This window comes from Sorghum bicolor, chromosome 4, assembly GCF_000003195.3.
Source record: "Sorghum bicolor cultivar BTx623 chromosome 4, Sorghum_bicolor_NCBIv3, whole genome shotgun sequence".
NCBI classification, from domain to species: domain Eukaryota; kingdom Viridiplantae; phylum Streptophyta; class Magnoliopsida; order Poales; family Poaceae; genus Sorghum; species Sorghum bicolor.
This window is the reverse complement of record NC_012873.2, coordinates 67,508,201-67,532,011: the sequence shown is the minus strand read 5'-3', so window position 1 is coordinate 67,532,011 and position 23,811 is coordinate 67,508,201. Positions and strand designations below refer to the sequence as shown.

Sequence of the window (23,811 nt, the reverse complement as noted above, 5' to 3'; positions counted from 1 at the left end):
GCATAGCTGCGTACGTGCAACCCTAGCTTGAAGGGCCATCCAACTATCCTTGGACTTAGCCAGTTCTTTCCTCTTCTCATGTACGTACCTGCCTGCTGCTCTCGTTCCCTGCTCTGATGTGATGTTTTCAAATGGGTTCAAGTAGGGGGTCCATTTCTAGGGAGGATTATATTACAAGACGATTTGATATATCCACTATTGCATGTACAGCACCTATCTTGAGGTGAGGGTGTGCAGTGATATTGATACAAGCTAGGTGGATACACTCCTACCAAGGTTTTGACTTGGTGTGAGTGTACAAGGAATTATAGCAAGTAAAAACTACATGTGCTCTTAGGGAAACTCCCCTGTACTCATATATGTATGTAAGCAAATAACTACTGTAGCTGGCTACAGAGGAAGAGAGTTTGCTTGTTCTTTGAGGGTTTCAAACCGGGGGGATCGGAGGGAGAGATCCCTACCTGATTGTATTAAAAGGTTAACATTTTGGCCTGGGAAATCTACATCTTGAAAATGTTGTTGAGACAGAAGTAGAAGAATTTACAAAAGCAGTTACGTAGTACTTTGTGTGGATGCCTCAAACAGCTTACACCATTCGTCGCCAATCGTTTTTTGCCTCCTTGACAGCTTTGCCTTACATTGCGTGGCTTCAGGCCTTCAGCCGAAGAGAGTTGCTTGTGACTATAACTAGCTAGGTACTCAACACATTCCTTGGTGTATACATATGTCAAGTTAATTATATATGCTATTTTGCAGAGAGCTAGTTTGCATGTTGATTAACAACAATTTTGGGTTGGGTAATATTGTCATACAAAGCTAAAATGGCAGGGAAATCACGGACAATAATTAACTTGTACTCCTTCCATTTATTTTAATTTTATAGGCATACTTGAATTTGTTACTTCCTCCAATTCAAATTATAAGTCATTTGAAGAATCTTAGAGAGTCAAAGAATCTCAAATTTGACCAAAGTTGTAGAGAAAATTATAAAGATTTTGAACATCAAATAGGTATACTATCGAAATATAATTGATGAAGAATCTAATGATGCTTAGTTGTCATCATAAACATTATTATCTTATCATATAAGTTTAGTTAAACTTAAGATACTTTGACTCTCTAATATTCTTGGAATGACTTATAGTTTGGCATGGAGGAAGTAAATCCTTTTGAGGTATCCTTTATTTTTTCCATTATTTTTTCACATAATATATATCATGTCAAAGCAATATCATACTCAAAGGCATGCAAAATATGAGTCTATTGATGTATGTTTCTTTGCAAAAAATATTCATAATTTTTTACTAATATGTAGTCGATCAAACTTTAGAATGTTTTACCTTTCTATAGTATGCATCCTATATTTTAAAATGGAGATGTTACATCAACACCCCCCTGTGGAGGCATGTTTGGTGAGGCCTCTCTTAGTGTCATGGGATATAGGGTATGTTGCGAACCTTTCATGTGGGCCCTAGGGGACACACATCAAGCCCATGAGGTGGCCCTTGGAGCGCCACTACCACTAGGCTCTAAGGCCACCACCATACCACCACAGGCATATAGGATCAATAGCCATGTGAAAAAGTGTTCATCTATGTAGGAGCTAGTGCACTGAAACCAATGCCTCCTCAATGCAAGGCACACTTGCACCTGCCTCCTTGGTCCTACCACTGACCACCACTCCTGACATTCCTTGTTAACTTTTCTCAGTCCTCATTTTCTTATCTCTCTGTATTCTCTCTCCATTTTAAGAAAACGCGTGCCTAAGGTTGTCATTCCTCCCTCGCAAACGTAGAACTCCATGGAAGCTTTGTTAGTTTCTCAAGTGAAGCAACGACTATCTCTGTAGGGTGAAAGCTACCATCTCCATGGTAAATCCATGGTGCTCCTTTAACAGGCTGCAAGGCCACCATCTCCCCACTTTTCTCGTCCACCTGGCATCCGAGCCTACATGGACTGATGAGACCACTAGACACCATGCGTGGGTTAATGGTCTCGGGTGGGGGAACCCTAGTTGTAGGCGTGACCTGTGGTGAACAGCACCCATCATGCCTTCTTGAGACCTGGCAATTGAAAGCCCTAGTTTGATTTTGAATAATTGATGAAACCTAAGCGTGTACTAACCTTTGTCATAAGTACATGTTATGTAACATAGGTTGGTACACACTAAGTGATGGAGCTAGATGATAATGTCCATGGTGATGGAGATGGACAAATATGAAGATCAAGTGCTCCACTTGGAAAAGAAGAAAGAGAAAAACAACATCCTATGAAGACCAAGAAACGCAAAGATATAAATAGGGCTTATATTTCACCAATCAGGACACCATAGAGGCTGTGATTGAGTTTAGGATAAATAATCATACTATAAAGAGGTAAAATCATGGTTAAAATAGTTATCAAGTGCCACTAGGTGTTGTTGGTCATGCATATGCATTAGGACCTAGTGTTCTAACTTAACACCCTTTTTGTTGCCCCTTCGTTTCGCCACCCTCTAAGCATCCGTTGACAGCGTCTCTCATCCTCTACCATATTATTGTTGGTGGCAGTGACAACCCTCACCACCTCGAAGAGCGTCATCCTTCTGGTTGTGATGGCACCATCACCCCCATCTCGGTCGTGACGTCTTGCGGCGGCGGTGGCTGTAGGGTCAGGTTAAGCTCTTGTGCTTCTCGTTATGGAAAGTAGTGGGGTCAGGTCAGATTAGGTCGTCATGGGTTTTGGACCCTGCGGGGCAGAGGTGGGTTTAATTTCTCCCCGTGGGTCTCGGGTTCAGGGCCTGAATTGGGGCGCTTTCAAGGATGAGGCTAGATTTTGCCCCTCGGTGGTTTGGTGACTCAAAAATTGTTATATCAACACTAAAAATATCCACCGAAGCTTATTATCATAGCCTACCCAAACCCTAGGTAAATAAACAAGTAATCATCTCGATCCATCTCTCTTAGCTTCTCAGTTCTCACCACAATGTCCACACGGCTGTTGCCCGCCACCCCACACTTCCACACTCGACCCCTTGCACTCGCGGACATGCCACCACTGCACCCCAAGCACCTAGCGCCACAACCTAGTCTCCGTGCTCCGCTAGTCCTTGCGAGGCACACTCCACTAGACCCTAGTCCTGCCTCATTGGGATATCAATGTAGCACACGGGGCCACCGAGGCACGGACACTGCAGTCACACAGGGCCTTCTCGTATGCCCACTGCCCCTTTCTTCTCCATCCCTAGCTAGGAAGCTCGCTGCTCGGCCTGCTCTAATGGACGGTTGCACCAACACTACAACAACAAGGCGAGCTGACGACTCCAACAAGGCCCGACAGCGACACGATGGCGCCTGATGAGCCACTGAACACTCGACCCCTATCTCATCGAGTTTCGGGGACCGGTGGGTTTAGGGGCAGGGACAGATCTCCACCCAAAGAAAGCTAGGTTTGGGCGAGTTTGGGTCTCATCCATTCTCAGGTTTCGGGTGCTGGTGCATGGATCCTCCACCTAGTCTGGACCCGCACCATTGCCATCCCTACTACCCGCGGACCGGATCCTTGTGGTCTTCCCCTAGCAGATCCTATATTCTTATGTTGGGTGGAATTGTGGAGGATCCCAGGGAGGCAGATCTGGTGCTCTCTTAGCAATTCCACAATGGAGGAGGTTGGTGGCGTGGCATATCGGTCAGGGAGGGACAAGGATCAATCCTATCGATGCAAGTCACTACTGATTTTATCAATATCGATTCTACAGAATAATTTCTTATCAATGCATGATCCGATTAATTAGAACTACAATACCTTGATCAACAAAAGGATTAATTTATAGCTCCGGTCGTCACCGCCTCGAATAAGTGAATTAATAGTCACGTCGATCTCTGGGAATCATGTCGCGGATGGTGCGCCGATATGATCATCCATATATATGACGTAGTACGTGTGCGTGGATGCACGGATTAATCCCTTCACTGATGCAACTATGCAAGTAGTTCGCCGTAACTAACACGATCCGTTGGTATACGAGTTGTCGCCGGAACGGAAGAAATAGAGATCGAAAAAAACGATACGGGAACGCATACAGCACATGCATGCTGGTGCTGTTTCGTTATCGGCGGCACTGTTTTTTTTTTTTTCCTATTGTATTTGTATATATCAGGGCCTATATGCATCTTACCTGGAAGAGGCCCTTGGGAGATCATGCATCCCAATGCATGCACTAGCCATGTAATTTTGACCATAACTATTGACGATATCGTTCATGTATTGTTCATTCGACTATTTTTATGGGTTCACTTGTACACCTCTGCAGAGTTTTGACTTCTATTGCTCATTCATTGGCTACGTTTGAGCATTTCTTGATTTCTAGCTTCATAGTAGTTTGTGACAATGAAGGACTACTCGTGTAAGATCAAGCTCCACTCTATTCTAATGTTCATACTTGCTATGCTTAGATGTAGATGACAGACAACATTCATTCTATGGATAAAATGCTATTTGGATCTATGTTTTACGGTTGTGGGATTAGAGGAGGCGGGTTGGATGGTGGGAGCCAATTTTTACGGTTGCAGAGAATTGACTTTTATGGTCACGAGAACGGGTGAGGCTGACGCATTGAATAGACTTGTCCTCTATATACACACACTACTACACCTAAAGGAATTGTAGAGCACTAGAGCGGTTGATGAACGTCTACAGGGAGATATCCTTGTCCTCCATATACACTACTACGTACCTAAAGAAATTGTGAGGGGTTGGTATAAATGTCTATAAAGGCGATTGGCCTAAGCTAGCTCTACAAATTGATTTATATAGGAGTGGATGACAACACAAGCTGCATCTGCAAATCATGTATATATAAAGGTGATTTGAAATTTAGCCATCTCTAAGATTTATTTTCTTTTCTAGAGACGGCTTGAAATCTAGCCATCTCGAAAATTTGTTTTCTAAATAATTTGAGGAATTGTTTTTCATCACATGCGGTGGGATTCGAACACTCAACCTCATGCCCCCATATCTCACCTAGCCACTCCGCCCAAATGTTACTTCTAACTAAACGGTAAGATATGCTATTTTTTATTCACTTTATTGGATTTAAAATAAATATTTAGAATCTTAAACGAATTGAAAGGAAAAAACTATTTCAATTAGAAAGATATAGATATCGAGTAGTACAGTTTTGATTGTTTCTCCAAGGCCGTTTGAAGTTTTTGAATTTCAAAATATGAGAAACTTAGATACAAATTTTAGTAGATAAATGATTTTAAATAAAAAGATTATTATCTATAAAGTTGTATAACTTTTCGAGATTGAGCCGTCTCATTGCTAAAAATCGATTTTATAGTAATTCCTCTGGGCAGCTTTCTCTCATTTTTCATCTAGGTAAGTTTATAGGGCGCTACAGCTAGAACGAGGTGTGTAAGAAGACGGTGCCGTTGCAACAAATCGCTTGCATGCTGCATGGGACTAGAATCGTTGCATGGCCACTCAAGACTCGAAGAGTCGAGCTTGCATGTATGAATTCAGGAGGCACACTGATAAATGCTATGGAGGTACGAGCCACACGCATAATTTGCTCTTGTTTACTTTAAAAAAATTTGCGAAATGTTAACAGTAGCAATTTCATTTGTATTTGATAAATACTTATCCAATCATAAGCTAACTAGGCTCAAAAGATTCGTCTCACAAATTACATACAATCTGTGTAATTAGTTATCTTTTTTACCTATATTTAATGCTTCATACATGTGCCGCAAAATTCGATGTGACGGAGAATTTGAAAAAAAATTGCAAAATTTTTTAGGAACTAAACAATATATGAGTTTTGGCTATGAGTTTTGGCTTGCAAAATCTAAGGGCACTCTTAGAGCCTGTTTAGATGCACTTAAAAACTCAAAAGTTTACTAGATTCTCTATCACATCGAATCTTGCTGCACATGTATGGAACATTAAATATAGATAAAAAATAACTAATTGCATAGTTTGTAAATCGCTAGACGAATCTTTTAAGCCTATTTAGTCCATGATTGAACAATGTTTGTCAAATACAAACGAAAGTGCTATAGTGTCAAAATCCAAAATTTTGCATCTAAACAAGGCCTTAATGCAGAAACCATTATAGTTTCTATGAACATTAATTAACGGCTACCTAAGCATTTTGCTGATATGAAAAGGTAGTTATTGAAGAAAGAGAGCAAAAATCATAGAAATCATATCTAAGTTAGGAACCATGTTTCCACAAGAATCAAGAAATGAAGTGATGTGATTGGTTGAGAATAGAGAGAGAATGAATATGATTGGACGAAAAATTATTCTGTAGAAACTATCCATTGAGATCATTGTTTCTATATATAGTGTCTATACAAACTAATCGGTATAGAATATATATATATATATATATAGTTTTTAGCATAGAGTGTCCTAAGAAAGCTGCCCGGCCGGAGGGAATAATAGTGATATAATATGCAATCAAAACGATAAATATAAATAAATAACCTAAAACGACTAGGGAGAGGTGCAAGATTAGCAATATATACTCAAATGGAAAAGTAGCGCGCAAACCTATAAAGTAATAGATAGATCAACTCAAATGGAAACAACTAGTGATACGACGTACATGCATGATCCGCTTAATTAGTACAATAACTTACCTTGATCAACAGAGGCTTTAGCTCCGGCCATCTCCTCTAATAAGTGAATAATCACGCGCGTCTCTATCTGGGAATTGTCGCCGGATGGGGCACCGTACCGGCGGCGCTGCGCGTGCGATCATCCGTGACGTGGATACATTGATGCAAGTATAGTTTGCGGTAGGCGATCCGTGGATATACGAGTTGTCGCCGGAATGGAAGAAATAGAGATCGGAAAACGTACACAGGAAGACAGCAGAGATCGTCGGCGTGATTGCATACCTGGAAGAGGCCCCTGCCCCCTGCAGGGAGATTATCCCAATGCATGCATGCATTAAGCGTGTAATGACTTGTTAAACAACGGCCAACGGGTAATTATTAGTTAATTAAACTGATGGTACGGTACGGTGTTCAGACCAAGCAGCCGATCCAGGGACCAGGGCGCTTTAGCCAATCAATGCAGTATATAGGTTGCACTAAGGGTCCATTAACGTTATCCATATATCCACGTTAGAGTTGGAGGCCTCTGACAAGATCTTTGACGACTTTTCCCAGACGGTGGAAAGAGCTTATCCAAGCAATCACAAAGATGCAAAATCACCTCCTAGGTCGCACCGTTGCGTCAGTTTTAGTTATTTTTCATTTAATATCAAACTACAGGTCTTTTGCTAGGATGGTCCACTGTTTTAGCTCAAAAACCATTCTTCTTAATATAATAATATGCAAATCTTTTGTGTATTTGAGAAAAAAAAGATGATGGAGACAGCAAGCTCAATTTTCTCGGTTTAAACAAAAAAATCAATGTAAAAAGAATCAAAACCGATCATGTAAGTTTTGGTTTATGAAATAAACCAGTTGACTGTTGTTTTCTGGAAAACCAATATTTTCAAGAACCGAAAAAAGCCACTACCCGGTATTCTTTCAGGACGTTGGATCCGCAGAACTATCACACCATTGATTCTCCACCATTGCTTCAGGTTATAAGAGCAGCGTTGGGACGCCTCCATGGCCAAAGATGAGGTATGGACTCTCTGTGAGAGGAAGCTTTCCACGTACACATTTCATTATGCATAATTAAGATGGTACATAAGAAGTACTAGAAGAATCTTTGTAATATGAAACCACGCTGAAAACTTGGGGACAATAGGAGCAATGCCCGAGCACCCTCATTGTTGCCTGGGCTGCCTAGTTGGTTGTCAGACTGCTCCTGAGAAGTTGACGTGGTCGTCAGGTTGCTCCTTGGCCTGGTGCCAGAGGCATAGATTAACCATGTCTCGCACCAATCATGGCTCATCCATCCCCTCCTGTACCCTTTTGCGTCTTTGAGACCCCACTTTGGTGCTAGAAAAATGTATACGAGGTGGTTATGCTATAATGTATTTGTAAATTTTGATATTGACCTACTCGGAAAAATGTTTTTATTATTGTATATGTAATTTTATTCTAAGGGCTTTGTTATCGTATATGTAATTTTAATTACATATTCTAAGGTTCATATGTTTTATATATGTACCTTAAATCTTTCTAAAAACTTTAAGGTCATTGTTACGGTCTTTACCAGTCTGTATTTTCTGAATATTTTCTAGAGACCTTTACGTTATTTTTTATGAGAATCAAGGACAAAAACAAATTATCTCCTAGCACAGGTAGTCGTATTATCCAACGTGGACCCCTCGATCATGCATGTTCAACTGATAGTGATGTATGGACCATCTGAACAATGATTTGTATTTTGTACACGTGGCACGAAGGCTCTATCACTATCGGTTGAAATAATGAACAGTTTATTTTGGATCATCACTGTTAGTTGGTGTATTGAACCATTGTGAGTTGGATCATAACTATTAGACTTTTGCTTGACTCGGCAGTGATATTGATACAGTATGAAACCTCAACTGTCAGCCAAGGACGAGGTTTGCACTCTTATATGTCACATTAGGCAGATTCTCGAACAGAAAGGGAGGTGCTAGAGGAGGAAGATTACTAGTGTGCCGATGATCGTTTGGATTGAAAGGCTCGAAGAAGGTGTACAAAATCCTGGTCCAACCATCACGAGCTCACTCGAGAAGGTGACCGAATGGAGGACATGGGCGGTGCAGGCTTATGTCTTGTGAGAGAGAAGGGAGGAGAGGGTGGCGGACTGGTATAGAGTGGGAGGTGTGTAGTAGTTAGTAGCATTTATGAGTAATTACCAGTTTACCCCGAGCTCCACGAGAAGATATAACACTTCTATTTTCAGACCACCCCTTGAGGAAGTTATTTTGTGGAGTTGTATCATTTAGGTAGAAATTCGTGGAGTATAGCTATTTTTTTGCATATCTAGAGTTGTTGGAGCTCTCCTAAACAAGCCTCCATTTGTTGTGGCTCCTCCACATGGAGATGGTGAAGAAGTTGAGCATCACACCAAATTGTGGCTAAATATGTTGAATTTCTAGGCATCTACAATTTATTTTGGTAGGGATTTGTTTCTCAAATAATTTTTTTCTACAGAGAAATTGGTTCTAATTATCGTGGGAACTAAAACAAGTTTTTTAAGGTATTTAGGAGAATCTAAGATGTTTCTGGTTCTAGCTATGAATCACAAAACCCCTTGGTAATAAGGATAGTTCTAGTTCTCTTCAGACTTGGTTGGGATGCTCCTGGAGAAGCCTATTTTTGGTGATTCAACTATTATGCTAGTTTGATTTTGGCCATTAAACTTGAAAACCATGACTTTGACCATTGGACTATGGATATCATCCATATTTGGTCATTTAGCTGTTTTGATAGGAGGTTTTTTTTTGACATGGACAACAAGTGGTAATCAAGGCCACAAGTCATCATTATCTTCTTCCCTCTTCATCCGGTATCTCTCTCCTCACACAACAAACTCTACCATCGCACCACTCCTTCTCTAATGAGCATTGGCTCTACCTCATCCACCTCCTCCCCAACTACATTGTGGTGGTGACCATAGGGTGGCTAGATTTAGCCAATGCCTCGCTCGAGCACACCGTGTTCCTAGAGTCTCTCGATGATGATGCGATGCAACACATGACCATCACCTTCACAGAGGCACTCGTGCATGCTCTGGTAGGGAGATTGAATTCCACCAATGTCGTGTTGGCCATCACTTGCATCCTCCAAATGCATGGTCTTTGTCAGTTAACAGCGAAGGGGATAAGAGGCAATGGTCAATCATGAACATGTTTTTTGGGCACGCTATGGGGGCTCCGAAGATGTTCCCTCAAGCATGGTGTCGCATGTGGCATCATGCTATTACGGTCCTACCTGACGCAGGTGCACAGGCTGCACCACCAAGGTGCTTGGTGGCCGTAATGGTTGGGTGGGCCTCCATATCATACAAGAGGTGGCCAACAGGGTTCCATGCCTCGTAGTGCATCTTCTATGCCCAAGGTATGCATGTCCCTCACTAACACACTCACGGCCGCGGGTGCCATGCACGAGACAAGAGGAGGTCGAACCCACCTTAGGGGTTGGTGAGGATCATAGCGACCAAGTCAGAGTAGGCGGTGGTGGGCAACCTCTAAAAATACATGGGGTAGAGGGATGGACATGACGAAGAAGAAGGCGAGGAGGCCACTAAGGTTTGGCCATGTGAACAGATAGAGGAGGGAGGGAAGAAAATAATGATGGCATGTGGGCCTTATTGCCACTTGTCGTCCACATCACCAAAGCTACCAATCAAAATAACAAAATGGCCAAATATAAACAATATCAAATGTTGGAGCATCAAAGATGTCTTGCTTTCGAGTTTAATGGCCAAAACCAAACTCAGACGATAGTTGAATGGCCAAAAGTAGACTTCTCCCTTTAGGAAAATCACATGATTCTATACAAAATCTAGAAAAAATAATGTGGGGGCTACATGAATCATTCTTATATTTGCCATGGTTACAAGATGACTTAAATTTATCCTTTTTAGAGATGTATAAGGTGGCGAGGAGTAAAGGATCTTTTTGGGAGCAAAGATTTTTTAAAGAAGGAAAATCCTTTTGACCTCACTTAACTTCCATCAAAGTTTGATTTACTTCCCCCAACTTTTAAGCCAATCGTCATTGCTCCCTGGTCGACTCCGGTTTAATTTATTCGACATAGTGCCATGTTGGTTGTCCTAGTAAGTGGCACCGTGCCAGATGTGAGAAAGGTAAACCAAACTGCTTCGATAGTTAGAGGTCAAATAGACTTTGTAAAAATATGAAAATAAAACTGCACAAAAATTATCCAAATATTTCTAGAAAAAAAATTGTAATAAAAAGGCCAAAATCTAATTTAATCCTCAAAACATAGAAAATTGGTGTCACATTTTTCTCAAGCTAAAACATTTTTTATGTATTTTCAATAATTTTAGGTTTTCTTTGCATAAATTTTCTATAAATTTTATTTTTTATTTTTTTGAAAATAAAATATTCCTATACAATTTATGTTAAAGTCTATTTGATCTTACTAAACTACCTGTCAAAACTGCACAGGAGACAATTTCAATCGGTTTAAAGTTAGAGGGCTTAAAAACCCGTTTTTTCAAAAAAAAAATCAATTTAATAAGAAGGTAAATAGAGCTTCGATAACATTTGGGCGGTCAAAATGACCTTTTCTCCCTTTTCAAAAAAAAAAAAAAGTGAATGTCCAGCCCAAGGCATGTCTTAGATGGGTAACCGGTCCATTTCCTCTATTTGGCCCACACGCAAATTTGGGCCAAGGCCATCTCTACCTCTTGCCTTCTCCTCCATGGTTGTGATTGGGCCACGCGAAATGGTGAAGGCTTCTACGCGCGGCGGCGGTGGCGCGTTGAAACCGTCGGCGACGAGGAGGTGCGATTCGAGCCCCCACCCCACCCGCGACGCGTCCGAGGTATGCTTGCCCGCTTGCATTGCCCCGGTCATAGGGACGCAGCGTCTCTCCCTGTACCGGCGGGCGCCTTCAGAGCTTCATGTCTGTGCTTCCGTCCTGGACAGGGGCTCCAGATTTCAGTCTGGTTCGATCGTTTAGTTCTAAACTTTGGATTCGATTGCTTCGCGTACAGATTCAGGGATCTATACGGTTGTGCCCTTCATCTTCATGAGTAGAAATTATAATGCTATTATGCTACTATAACCATACGACCTAGGCTATGATGGCTCATGGCTTTGTCTATAGGCGCCGTTCTTGTTTTTAGTTGGCCACTCCCTAGCCTAGGTACATAGAAGAAAAAGCTAAAACGACTTACAATTTGGAATGGATGAAGTACATTATATTGGAGGAGATATGTCACCACCGCTGTAGTGGATTTGAATCAGAAGTAACTACTTGTGGAGGTGTGGTCTCTTGCTTCGCTTATTCATTGAAACGGCTCCCATTTTGGATGTCATGCTACTCCTTGATTTCTCAAGATAAGCCCAATGCAACAATAAGCAAATGTATAAAAGACGTATGCTTCCGTCTTGCTTATAAATACAATGGACGGTTTAAATGCATGGTTGTACTCAAGGCATTTCCCCTAGAGTAAACAATGCAGCATAGGCTAATAATCTGGAAATGACGGGCAATTTCCCCTGAAACGACTTTCATCTGACAATATCACGTCTGCATCAGTTAGTGACAGGACCTTGGAAGCTTGAATCAGTTAGGTTCTTACCGACAGGTCCAGCTAACATGGCAGATACACGCTGCTATTCAATCATGTGGTTATCTAACATTCTTACAAGTAGTGGGCGTAATTCTCCATTATGAAACATTGGAGTATAGAACTGAAACTCATACACTGCTATTTATGATATGATTATCTAGCATTCTTACAATTAGTGGGCGCAATTCGCCATTACGAAACATCAGAGTATAGAACTGAAACTCAGTTGCTGCTTTCCATTCATCTGCCATGCTCCAACTCTATGCCGATGCTTCTGTATTGTGCAATGCTGCAAGGGTAATTAGAGGAAGGTTTTGCATATAGACTTTCTGTTTACACAGCATGGTGCTTTGTCAGATTTTCTTGCCAGGTTCTTCTTATTACTTTAAGCTGTTCAACAACTTCGGTCATCTGTGGACGCTCATCCCCCTTCATGCTGAGGCACTTCTTCGCGAGTTCAGAAATCACTCGAAGCGGTTCCATCCCTACCCCTATTATGCTCTTGTCCAGCATATCTTGAAGCTTGTTCTCCTTCATTGCCATCATAAAAGATGATGCAAGCCCCTTCCGTTCACTGGAATCCTCAGAATATATTGCAGTCTTCCTTGTGATTAGCTCCAATATGACAACCCCGAAACTGTAAACATCACTCTTTTCTGTTAGCTGCCGTTCCTGTAGATATTCAGGATCTAGATAGCCAAGAGTTCCTTGGACCATTGTCATAAATTGGGTCTCATTCTTCGCAAGCATGTGTGATCCACCAAAATCAGTCACTTTTGCTGTGTAGTTGTCATCTAGGAGAATGTTTGAAGATTTTACATCTCCATGTATTATGGGTGGGAATGCAGATGAATGGAGATATGCCAGCGCTTCTGCAGATTCTAGGGCTATTCTTAGTCTGTCATCCAATGAGATGAATGACCCTTCACTGTGGACCAACTGGAAGAGAGTGCTATTTGGGATGAATTCATAGACCAACATGGGAACTTCCACTTCTAAACAACAGCCTAGAAGCCTGACCACATTTCTGTGGTTTATTTGAGAAAGTATGATGATTTCCTGCACAAATTCATCTTTCTGGTTTGTGTTGCAAACTTTGGAGCGCTTTATGGCTACAACTCTGTTATCCTTCATAATCCCTTTGTAGACCGTGCCATGTCCCCCTCTTCCCAGTTCTCTTCTCTTATCAAAATTGTTGGTTGCATTCTCTAATTCTTCTTTTGAGAATACTCTTACTGTATCTACTCGTCTTGATCGCATTTTTTCAAGTAAAATAAATCCGCCATTTTGCTTGAAGAAACCATCCTTTTCTTTGATGAGCTTTCTCTTTTGATATTGAATGACCACAGTGAAAATGCAAAGAAGGAGAAAAACTGTGCTGATAGAGATACCTACAGTCACCAAGTATTTTTCTATGAAAGATCAATAACCAAAGAAAGGAGAAAATATTGATCTATTTGACATTACAGGTTGTAATACAGCACTGGCTCCTGTTATTTTGCATTGGTTGAAGGGGGAAAACCACATGAACAGTACCTCTTAGTATTGTGCATGAATAAATAAGCATAACTGTACAGAACATTTAAATAATTAGTAATAGTGAATTGGACCATTGATTGTATTTAAGTAAACTAATTCTGATTCGACCTTAGTTGAACTATGGTTCAGTTATCTACGTAACTGCAGTTTTTTGTCTCCATGAGCATCAGTATTGACATATTGTTGCTATTTATGATATATACAGACAGCTAGATAAGGATTTACCTAACACCATCTTTACAGTCTGTGTAGGATCCTGATAAGGAACACAATTTATCATACTCGCATCAGTGCTCCGAGTTCCCTTTGGACATGTGCAGCTGTAGCTTCCTATTGTGTTAGTGCATTGGCCAAAGCAGAGGTACTGCTCAGGAAAGGCACATTCATCGATGTCTGTTAATGTAACCAGAGAAACAAGGATGCTCATTAAATCAACCTGGCATATTATTTGAACCAACAGAATTGAAGGCTGATTGTTGCTTACCTTGGCAGCCTTCTTCCAGATATGGATTCCCCCCATAGCCACTGGAACAGTTGCAGAGATACCCTGGGCTATTGACTGAAGGGATGCACTCACTGTTCTTGCTAAGACATGCATAGGATGACATATTTTTCTTTGCTTCATCACATGATTCTTCCCCAACAACCCAGTTAAGCACAAGAGGCACTCCATCACTGTACTTGTCAGCAAAATGGTGGTCTGCAAGGTCAGAGACATCAAACCTGAACTGTTGGGTCTCAATCACGAAGGCGTAACTGCATGGGTTGAACTCCAGCACGCTTGTACTCCGCCTTGTTGAGAAGGTGGTGTTGAAGTAGGTGAGGTTTGCCGGGATTGATGTCTGGCAACAACCCATGCCGGTGCACTGGCCGCTGGTGTCGACGCTTGCATTGCTGCTGCAAAACGACATGCATCCGCTTGTGTAAGAGTTTGCATTTTCACCTTGGATGAACGCGATGGTGTCACATCCAATCGCCGTGAACTTATTCTTGGTATGTGATATCTGGTAATAAGACGCTAGATCCATGGGAGATCTAGCGAAGTCAGTGATGCCAGTGTCATTGTAGCAGTCCCACGTCAGATGCTTGTGTACTCGAGCCTCCCCTTGCAGCAGAAAGATATCAAAGGCCCAGAGGTTACTGCCTTTGCCGCCCAGGTAGGCTTCTCCAGCGTCGTTGTCGCATCTGACCTCAAAGCCGCTGCGAAAGCAGCCAGGACCAATGCCGAAAGGGTAGGGGATGCTCAGGTTGCCACATCTTTCTTGGCATCCGGGACGTGCCATCCCTCCGGCAAGTGCCAGCAGGCGCGTGGTGCTCAGCATGGTGGCGAGCAAGAGCAACCATAGTGGTGAACGCCAGGGCATGGCTGGCTGTCTCATATCTCCCTTGCTATGTATCTGTTGAGCTCATTTGGTTTCATCTGGAATGCCCATTACATTGGTGCAGACGGGTGGAGAGCAAGAGAAGAGATGATATGCTGCTGCAGGCCATTACATATTCTGCATTGGTACCTAGAGGTCTTGCTTCCCGGCAAGGAGAAGACCTGTTGTCTGTCGGCTTCGAGTTGGCCTTCATTGATAATGCTTGGTTTAGGCTTGTGATGCAAGACGGCTATGTTGTTTCTCAATTATGAATCTTGGACAAATGTACTAGTGCTGTCATCAAGTAGTAGACTTAGGGCACTCCCAATACAAGACTCTATCACAGAGTCCAAAACAATTAATTATATATTATTTATGATATTTTGCTGATGTGGCAGCATATTTATTGAAGAAAGAGATAGAAAAAATAAGACTCCAAGTCCACATTGTTCGAGGTAATAAATAACTTTAGACTCTATGATAGAGTCTGCATTGTAAGTGCCATTATGCATTTGCTAGTTCACCAGGTGGCAGCCTGGCGCCCTTGCTGCCTACCTTTCCAAGACCAAGATGATGTCATACTGTCATTAGCCTGTTCCATTTGGGTATATTAGAACCACCAAAAGAGATAGCAATGCATTCCATTCCATGGTTTGTCCTGGTATACTATGCTGTTACGTAGTATTTGTTCGATCTAGAAGGCAACACCAATACACCATCCGGCCGGCCAGCCCGGCGGCAAAAAAACAATAAAAGATGTCAAGCTTGCAGCTAGCTACAACTGAAGAAACACCAAAAATATATACTTGGAAACTACCCATGCTTAAGCATGAAAATAACATTACCCAACAGGATTTGAATCAGCATGAGCCCAATATGCAGATTAGGCCATCCCAAGCACAAATACAATTACAAGCAACTAGGCAATCCGTCACTACATACACACCCTGTGTTTGGACATGTGGACGCGTGAGTGGACTCCCGTTGTTAGAACCTCTCCTTCACTATGGATAGAGAGCTGGTGATAAAGTATACACTGCTGCTACTACTTTATACAAGATGCAATCCGATTATTCACTAACATGATGTTACAGAGCATGCCAGCTTGATCAGATATACCACACCTTTCGTCGCTTACTGTCAACCAGCTTCAACATCAAATAGGACTGGGAATGCTACATGTAATTGCAGCCCGGCACACAGGAATAACAAGAGCCCATGTTAAGCATGGACTTAGCTATCAGACACTGTCTCTTCAGATGATGCGCCGGCATCGCTCGGGATGGCACCGTTGGGTGCTGTGCCTTTAGCCCCACGGTTCACATCCAATGCATCACCAGACAAGAACAGCCTCTTGCTGAACGACCGCCAATCCGCATTCCTCCTCATCGCGCGCTTCAGGGAAGCTCCAGGGAGGACATGGGGCTTCACGTCGTCACAAAAGAGAGAGGAACCTCCCCTCGGTGGATCTGCGGCTGAACGACCTGGTGCTGGCACCATGCTCGGCCACATGTCAGCGTTGATTCGACTGGTGCCGGTTTCAGCATCCTTTGTAAGCCACTGGGGAAGGCTGTTGATCGGTTGCTGGTTGGTGAGAAGGAGCTGGGGCACCCTGTCTGATGATTCTTGGAACCAAGGTGACTTGTTCTCGTAGTATGACTTATGGAGCTTGGATGCCCTTCTGCGCCTGCTGCCACTTCTTCCATATGAGGACGAAGCCCCAGGGAAGCCTCCCAGGGACATATTTCTAGGCCCACCATCAATTCCATGAAAGTGCAGCCCACCCAGGCTTGATAAATGATGTTGACCTCTCTCTGAAGCACGGGCATTGTGAAAGTAGACGTCGCCCAAAGAAAGGTCTGTTTGGGCCCCAAGAAATGCAGACTTTGAGCATCCAGAGCATGAAGCTCTACCAAGGTAATCTTCGCCCATATGAAGAAGTGGCACAGGACCCAGAGCAGATGCCACAAGCTTCTTCTGCTCTTTGTCCCATTGCTTAGCAAGATCCTCGGGCATTCTTGAGTTTGAAAACCGTAGTCGAGTATCCCTCAACATTGCATTCCAATTATTAATGCCATACCTTCTGACTCCGATCCAAAGAAAATCCAACTCTTCTTCTGACCATGGAGCCGACTGCCTCTTGTAGGAGTATGTGCCAAGCTTTTCAGTTAACTTATGAGATGTGCTGGAGGTGCCTCCAAGAAACAACTTATCGCTCCTCAGGGCAGCCACACTATTGTCTGTGAAACTGTCCAGGCTGAGGTCTAAACTGAATTGAGGAGCCCTATCCATTATTCTGAACTTGAGTTCTGAAGGCAAGCCTTTTGGTCCCTTCAAACTCCCTGTGTTCCATGGTGGACCCAGATCAAAGAAATTTGAGTATGAGGTATGCATGGTTGAGCTTTCTTCATGCTGCTGTTGTTTGCCACGGATAGTATCTTTCTCCTTTGTGAAAAACAACCTTTCAATTGGTTGAGACATTTGCTTTTGAGCATTAACAATTAGATCCTGCAACAAAAGAGAAAATGTTTCAGGGATCATCGGAGGCACAAACATATGCACTGTTGAGATTTCTTATACAGTATAGTATGTTGTATGACAAAAGAAAAGGAAAACAAGCTTGTAATGTCAAAATTAAATGAAGTATGTGAAACAAACCATCCCTCTGACTGGAAAGGAATTTAGAATGAAGCTAGTCTACAAATTATTGAGATAAAAAAGAATTACACCACTGAGAAAACAATCTCATTTAGCGCATGGAGAATTTGGACATTATCTTCACCTGATCTGGCAGCCTTTGAATTGTTGAGTCATCCAAACAGGGAAGTTCCTGTTGTCTTAATTCAGTACAGTTCAGGTCGATCTTCCCAAAAGAAGTTCTTTTATTCTGATTATGGAGCCCTTGATCAAGAGCCTCTAAATTTTCCAGCTCCTTGCCTCTCTCATCATTATCATCATCCAAGACAATTATTGGAACATTTTTTGTTGAACCTTGAGATTCTGGAATATCTTCTACCACAGATTTATTGGTTGGTTTCAACCAACTGGCATCTAGTTTTAGTGTTGGAGACTGCAGGGGAGTAGTTTCCCCAGTACAATGTACACCCTGCACATCAATAACTTTTGGAACTTCAATAGTATTTGGTGATGTTCTGTTTGAGTCCTCCATTCGTGTATCTTGCCCACTGATCTCTTGCACACCAGTGAATTTCGAAATTGGTGTAACATCATCTTCCAGGATCATCTTTTGGTTCGACACTGGTGTTACATCATCTTCCAGAATCATGTTTTGGTTTACATCTTGAGCAATCTGTGGAACCACATGTTGAACTGAGGATTTCACGATGTGCGAACTACAAAAGAGACTTTGTATCAATTCCTTATGTATGTATTAATCAACTAATATTAGTTCTAGATCACAATCGCAGAGCTATCAAATACAAGTGATCATCATACCTTTCTTGCTCAGGTGACTGTTCAGCTTCTGTAGAAGGTCCAGTATTTCTTAATGGAGCTACCTGTAAATGAATTAAATGCAAGTTCTGATTACTCTGAATGCCCTAGTCAGATAATGTAGACAGGCAAGGAAATTGTCAATTACAACATAGGTTATTCAGTTATTGCCAAAGTAATACATGAAAAGCAGTGTGAGTGCACCTATAGTGCATAAAAAATCAGTGGAAGACAGAAGCTACAGAAAAAACTAATATAATTCTACAACTACAAGATGGTTGTTATGTCCTTTTCTTCTTAAACAGTCTAAACTCTCTGTATTTCCGTTGGACATCTAATGGAAATGGGAATGCCCCGATTTGAAAAAAAAACTACAAGATGGTTGTAAAAAATAATAGAAGCATACAATGTAAGTGCCTTTAGCACCACAAACATGGTGTCACCAATTTCATTACTCTTTGTTACCTTGAATAGCAAAATTTAACATGTTACCAAAAGGCTGTGCATTATTTTGTTGATATTTTAATACCCTCATATAAAATCAATAACCTTTAACAGCATCACTTTTTCCCATTCCCTACACTAAATAGGATCTAGAAATGGTTATAACTTTTAAACACATAAGAGAGAGGTAATAAACATAAATTAAAAAGGCACAATCCTACCTGGTTGATTTTGGAAACCTTTTAACCATCGCAATTGTGGGTTTCTTTACGTTTTTGGCACTTCACGTATTCATAGCAATAAGGCTGTTTCAGAGTATCATTGCAGTTTTATTCCATTATGTGTTTTAGAGAAGTGTATAAGATCACTCATCTGGCTAACGCCATAGCTTAGATTACAAAATTCAAAACCTGATACAGGAAAATTGATAAGTTGGTGTGCATACATTATGAAATATTTGAGCACCTTCTATTTTTTGCCAGTTAACTAAATTATATAAACACCCATTCCTACAGAAAATCTTTACAATTAACAGCAGTACATCAGAGCTGGAAGCACATGTCAATACTATATCAAATGGCCCCAAGCAACATACCACTCAAAGCAGCAAGAAAAAAAAGACAGGCCTAACAAGCTGCTATTTTAAACAAAGACAACAAAACTTTCTAAACAATCTTCACTTCATTACTATATCAAATGCCTCCCAAACAAAAGCAGGGATATCAAGAAAAGTTCAAAAGAATTATGTCATTTAGATGCAGCAGTACAGGGGAAATGAGGGTAAAAACATACCTTATCCTCAATCACCAAAGGGTTTGGTGCAGTATGCTTGAGCAATGGCATAGCATTCAGTGATGATCGTGGTGGACTGCATGTCAGTGTTGAACACTGTTTGTCATTGTCCGGTGAACAAGTTTCCTCTGCTGGTTCATCCAAATTAGTTTTCTTCTTAACTCGCCTGCGAAAGGTGAGAAGAGGACTAAACCTTTTCTTACAATGGCCAGGGACGAGAACAACTTCTGTCCCTGTAGGAGAATTTATTTCCACAGAAGCAGAGATTTTTGAATCTTTTGTCTGATCAATTGTCCCATCAGCAAGCATGAGATCACACACAGAACTTGCAATGGGAATTTGATTATTTGTGTCATCAATGCATTGTGATTTAGTGCTATGTGCCTCTGCAGCTGATGCAATGGTAGCAGAACAAATCTCAGGTTGTTCTTTCTGTGGTGATGATTCATATAGCTGATCATGTCCTTTCTCTGGTTCACATTCTTCTTTGATGTTCTGTTGCAACATGGAGAAATGCTGCTGCTTTTTAGGAGTAGTCTGCCAATTTTTTCAGATGAGAAATGAGTGTCAGACAATAAAACTGATGGAAGAGGAAACGGAAGAGTGATCAGCATTAAACATGAAAATTAATCTGTTTCATAACGCATTAATACCAAGGATCTTTGTGAGGATAATGTTCTCGGCATACAGGGACGATTCATGAAAACATGCAGCTATTGACAACTTTAGACAAAGATCTACACGACACCACAGGTTTGATAGCCAAGAAATGAGATGCAGTCTTTTGCACTTTTAAGAAAGCTGCAAACAGCAGTAACATAACATGGACAATCGCAACAGCAAGTGATAGAAATGACATAAGATAATAACAAATCAACAGGGGTAACAGGCAAGATTCCTCACATGATTATCTTCATTTATCATGGCGGTCTCAGCAGGGCCCTCAGACTTAAGTTGTAAACTGCTGGCAGCTACATTGCTGGAGGCAGCAGGAGATGAGTCAAGAACCGTGTCGTCTTCTGTATGGGCATGTGAGGCAACACGCTTCCTCTTGTATGTTATCATGACCTTGGTGCTCATCCTGATAAGCACAGATGATGTAGGAAGTAAAGCTTGCCAGCTGTATCAGATATGTTTTCAGCTGCTTTGACTGCAAAAGAGACAAGTGATGAGGTGTGAGTAAAGTTCCAGCAGTGATAGAAAAATTGCGGAGGAAAAAATGCAAAAGTTAAGGGGAGAAAGAAAAGTGAGGCAAGAGCGATTGGCATTCCCCTCCCCACCCACCCACCCACACCCCCGGAGGGGCTGCTAGCTAGCTAGCTAGCCCATTACAACTGCACATGAGCATTGCTATACACAGACAGTCAGACACCATGCTCACTGGGGCATTGGGGTTCAGTTGAATCCCCAAATTTTTTTTAAAGAAAATATGAAAGAGAAACAGAAATGCACTGCCGGTTTAATTGAATTGGGTGCAAAGAGTTAATCAATATGGTGAAAACGACTGCGATGCACCAAGCTGCAACCGTGTGTGCGCTGAATAAGAACCTAACGAGTCATGGACGGACGGATTAGTCTACCCTACCCAGTAGGTAGCAGGAAAAAGAACATACTGCACTAAATGCATGGAGTCACGCAAAGAAAGGGAACGGAACCTCCCCAAGCAGAGTAGAAAGCCAAGTCCGTGAACAATCCGTGGGCCTTGTAATATACGAAACTAAAGAAACTTAAGAAATCAAACACATCCGGCTGGATCCCCCTAATGCACGGCATGACGAAATGGGGATGGCGTGGAGGGGAGAAAACAAAATGATTACGCGCCTCCTCGCCCGTCCCGGGGACAGAGACCTGGACCGCAGGCGGCGATGGAGCGCGGCGAAGGTGCCGGGAGAAACCGGAGGAGGACGGAATTTTCGGACGGGGATAGGAGGAGGAGGAGGAGGAGGAGGAAGGCGACCGCGCCCTTTTTTTTCCACAGCAGAAAAGAAAAAGTTCCAGGAAGAAACGAAACAATCCACCAAACCAAACCCAACCACCAGTCTTCCATTCCAAAAGAGAAAAAACGACGAAGCAGCAATCCCGCCCCAAACCAAGAATGGATGCCGAGAGCGATGAGCGGAGGAGCCTTGCTTACCACCTCAGCTTCACCATGTCGATCGCGGACGCGGACGCGCGGGCGCGGCGGCGGAGGACTGGGGAGAAGGGATGCGGTGGTGGTGGTGGTGGTGGGACGGATGGAAAGGGTCAAGAACCCGCTGCTGCTCCTCCTGCGTTTGTTTATTCCGGGGCGAGTGAACGGACCGAATTGCCTCTCGTTGCTCCTCTCAAATCCTCAGAATGGGAAGGGGTAGATTTGGAAAGTGAAAAGGTCGGAGACCTGGAGTGGTTCGTTTCTGCTTCCCGGGGAATGTTCCTTTGTTTTTGGTTTTGGGTTGCCCCGAACCTTCGAAATCCGATGGCGGGTTCAGTTCAGACCCCCCGCACACACAACACGCGCCGCCCCCTTGTTTTTTTTTCCCCTTCTTTTTCCCTCTTCCTTTTCCGGCAGATGAGGATGAACAAGGGAACAGGCGGACAACGCACTCCTACAGTCCTCCTACTATTCTTTTTTTTTCAAAAAAAAAAGAGTAATAGGATAGCGCTTCATTGAATCAACAGCTCGTTACATAACGTTTAAAAAAAAATGCTCGTTACATAAAGAAGTACAGATGAAATCAATCCAGGTTCTCATGAAATCAGATTGAATCACAAGACAGCTTGAGCAAGAATAGCGACCTCTTCCATTTGATTGGAGCTTCTAGCCCTAAACAATAGTTGATTTTTGACCTGGCAAGTGCAACGTGTGAAGAATATTTGTTAGTTGGAGGCATCTTACCCGAGAACATAACTGTATGATTAACCTATATCTTTATAAGTTGGGAGTTGGACTCTTAACCTTGCATGCGTAGTTTTGCGCATTGTAAAAAAAAAAAAGATCCTCTATTTGTCCTACGCTAAAGCTTAGGTCTAAGGTCTGGCTCAATCTCACATGAGTTATGGTGCCATTGTATATAGGTGGGATAGGGATCTAATGAGTTTTCTTGATCTGCACAAAAAGATATTCTTAAGCAAAAAGGCCTAAAGACTGCCCATCCCGCAGATCAAGTTTTTTTTTATATTATTAGTTTTCTTTTCATAGTTAATAATTAAGAAATAAAAGTATATTTAATAAAAAAACCTCCAAATGTATTTAACAAAATCATTGTATTTTACGTGGTAGTGTTCCATGTTTAAGAGGTCTCAACGTGTTTTAGTAATGATTTACGCTTTGTTTGTTTGGCTGATAAGCCATGGTTACTGAATGGCTGACAGATTCGGTTGATAAACTCAAACGAACTAGGTCACATGTTTTTTTTCTTTGTTCTAGAATGTAAAGCAACTCATTAATCACTATAAAGCATAGGCAACACTGATGAAGAAGCCAGGCACGCAATTCCGTACCTAGAAGTAGAGGATGACCATTTAGCCTTTAAACTTTGTACTTTTTGCTCAGGTTTGAGGAATGAAACGACCATTTTAGAAGTTCAGAGACAAATTTGAGTCTTATTTAGCTTAAAAGTAAATTTTAAAGACAAACGACAACTTTAGTAGTTCGGCGGTGTCAAACGGTAATGGCTACTCCAAGTAGTACATAGCCTAGGATGCCAGCTTATGCTCTGAAGCATTTACTATCCTTTTTTTTTTTTTTTTGAAACTACGCATTTACTATCCTGACATGACAGGCAAATGCCTACCGGCAACAAGGCTTAAAATTTTTTTGATTTTGTTATTGTAGTATTTTTGTTTTATTTAACAAATATTGTCCAATCATAAAATAATTAGGCTTCAAAATTCGTTTCACGATTTACAGATAAACTATGCAATTAGTTTTTATTTTCATCTATATTTAATAATCTATAGATATGCTTATAGATAAACTATACAATTAGTTTTTGTTTTCATCTATATTTAATAATCTATACATATGCCG

At 41.8% G+C, this 23,811-nt stretch overlaps 2 protein-coding genes across 3 annotated transcripts; both read right to left on the bottom strand.

Moving 5' to 3' along the window:
• Positions 12,057-15,867, bottom strand: LOC8056446 (putative wall-associated receptor kinase-like 16). The gene is made up of 3 exons (XM_021459310.1): positions 14,237-15,867; positions 13,978-14,145; positions 12,057-13,604 (listed from the first exon to the last, which is right to left on the bottom strand). Exons 1-3 carry the CDS (start codon positions 15,129-15,131, stop codon positions 12,547-12,549), a joined length of 2,121 nt encoding a protein of 706 aa, XP_021314985.1. The 5' UTR covers positions 15,132-15,867; the 3' UTR covers positions 12,057-12,546.
• On the bottom strand, positions 15,896-22,088 carry LOC8056445. 2 transcript variants are annotated; one of them, XM_002452994.2, is made up of 6 exons: positions 21,937-22,088; positions 20,706-20,952; positions 19,803-20,339; positions 18,570-18,631; positions 17,896-18,466; positions 15,896-17,621 (listed from the first exon to the last, which is right to left on the bottom strand). In XM_002452994.2, exons 2-6 carry the CDS (start codon positions 20,880-20,882, stop codon positions 16,347-16,349), a joined length of 2,622 nt encoding a protein of 873 aa, XP_002453039.2. In that variant the 5' UTR covers positions 20,883-20,952; positions 21,937-22,088; the 3' UTR covers positions 15,896-16,346. The 2 variants fall into 2 exon arrangements, with proteins under 2 accessions (XP_002453039.2, XP_021314983.1); XM_021459308.1 differs by having other exon boundaries at positions 21,940-22,057.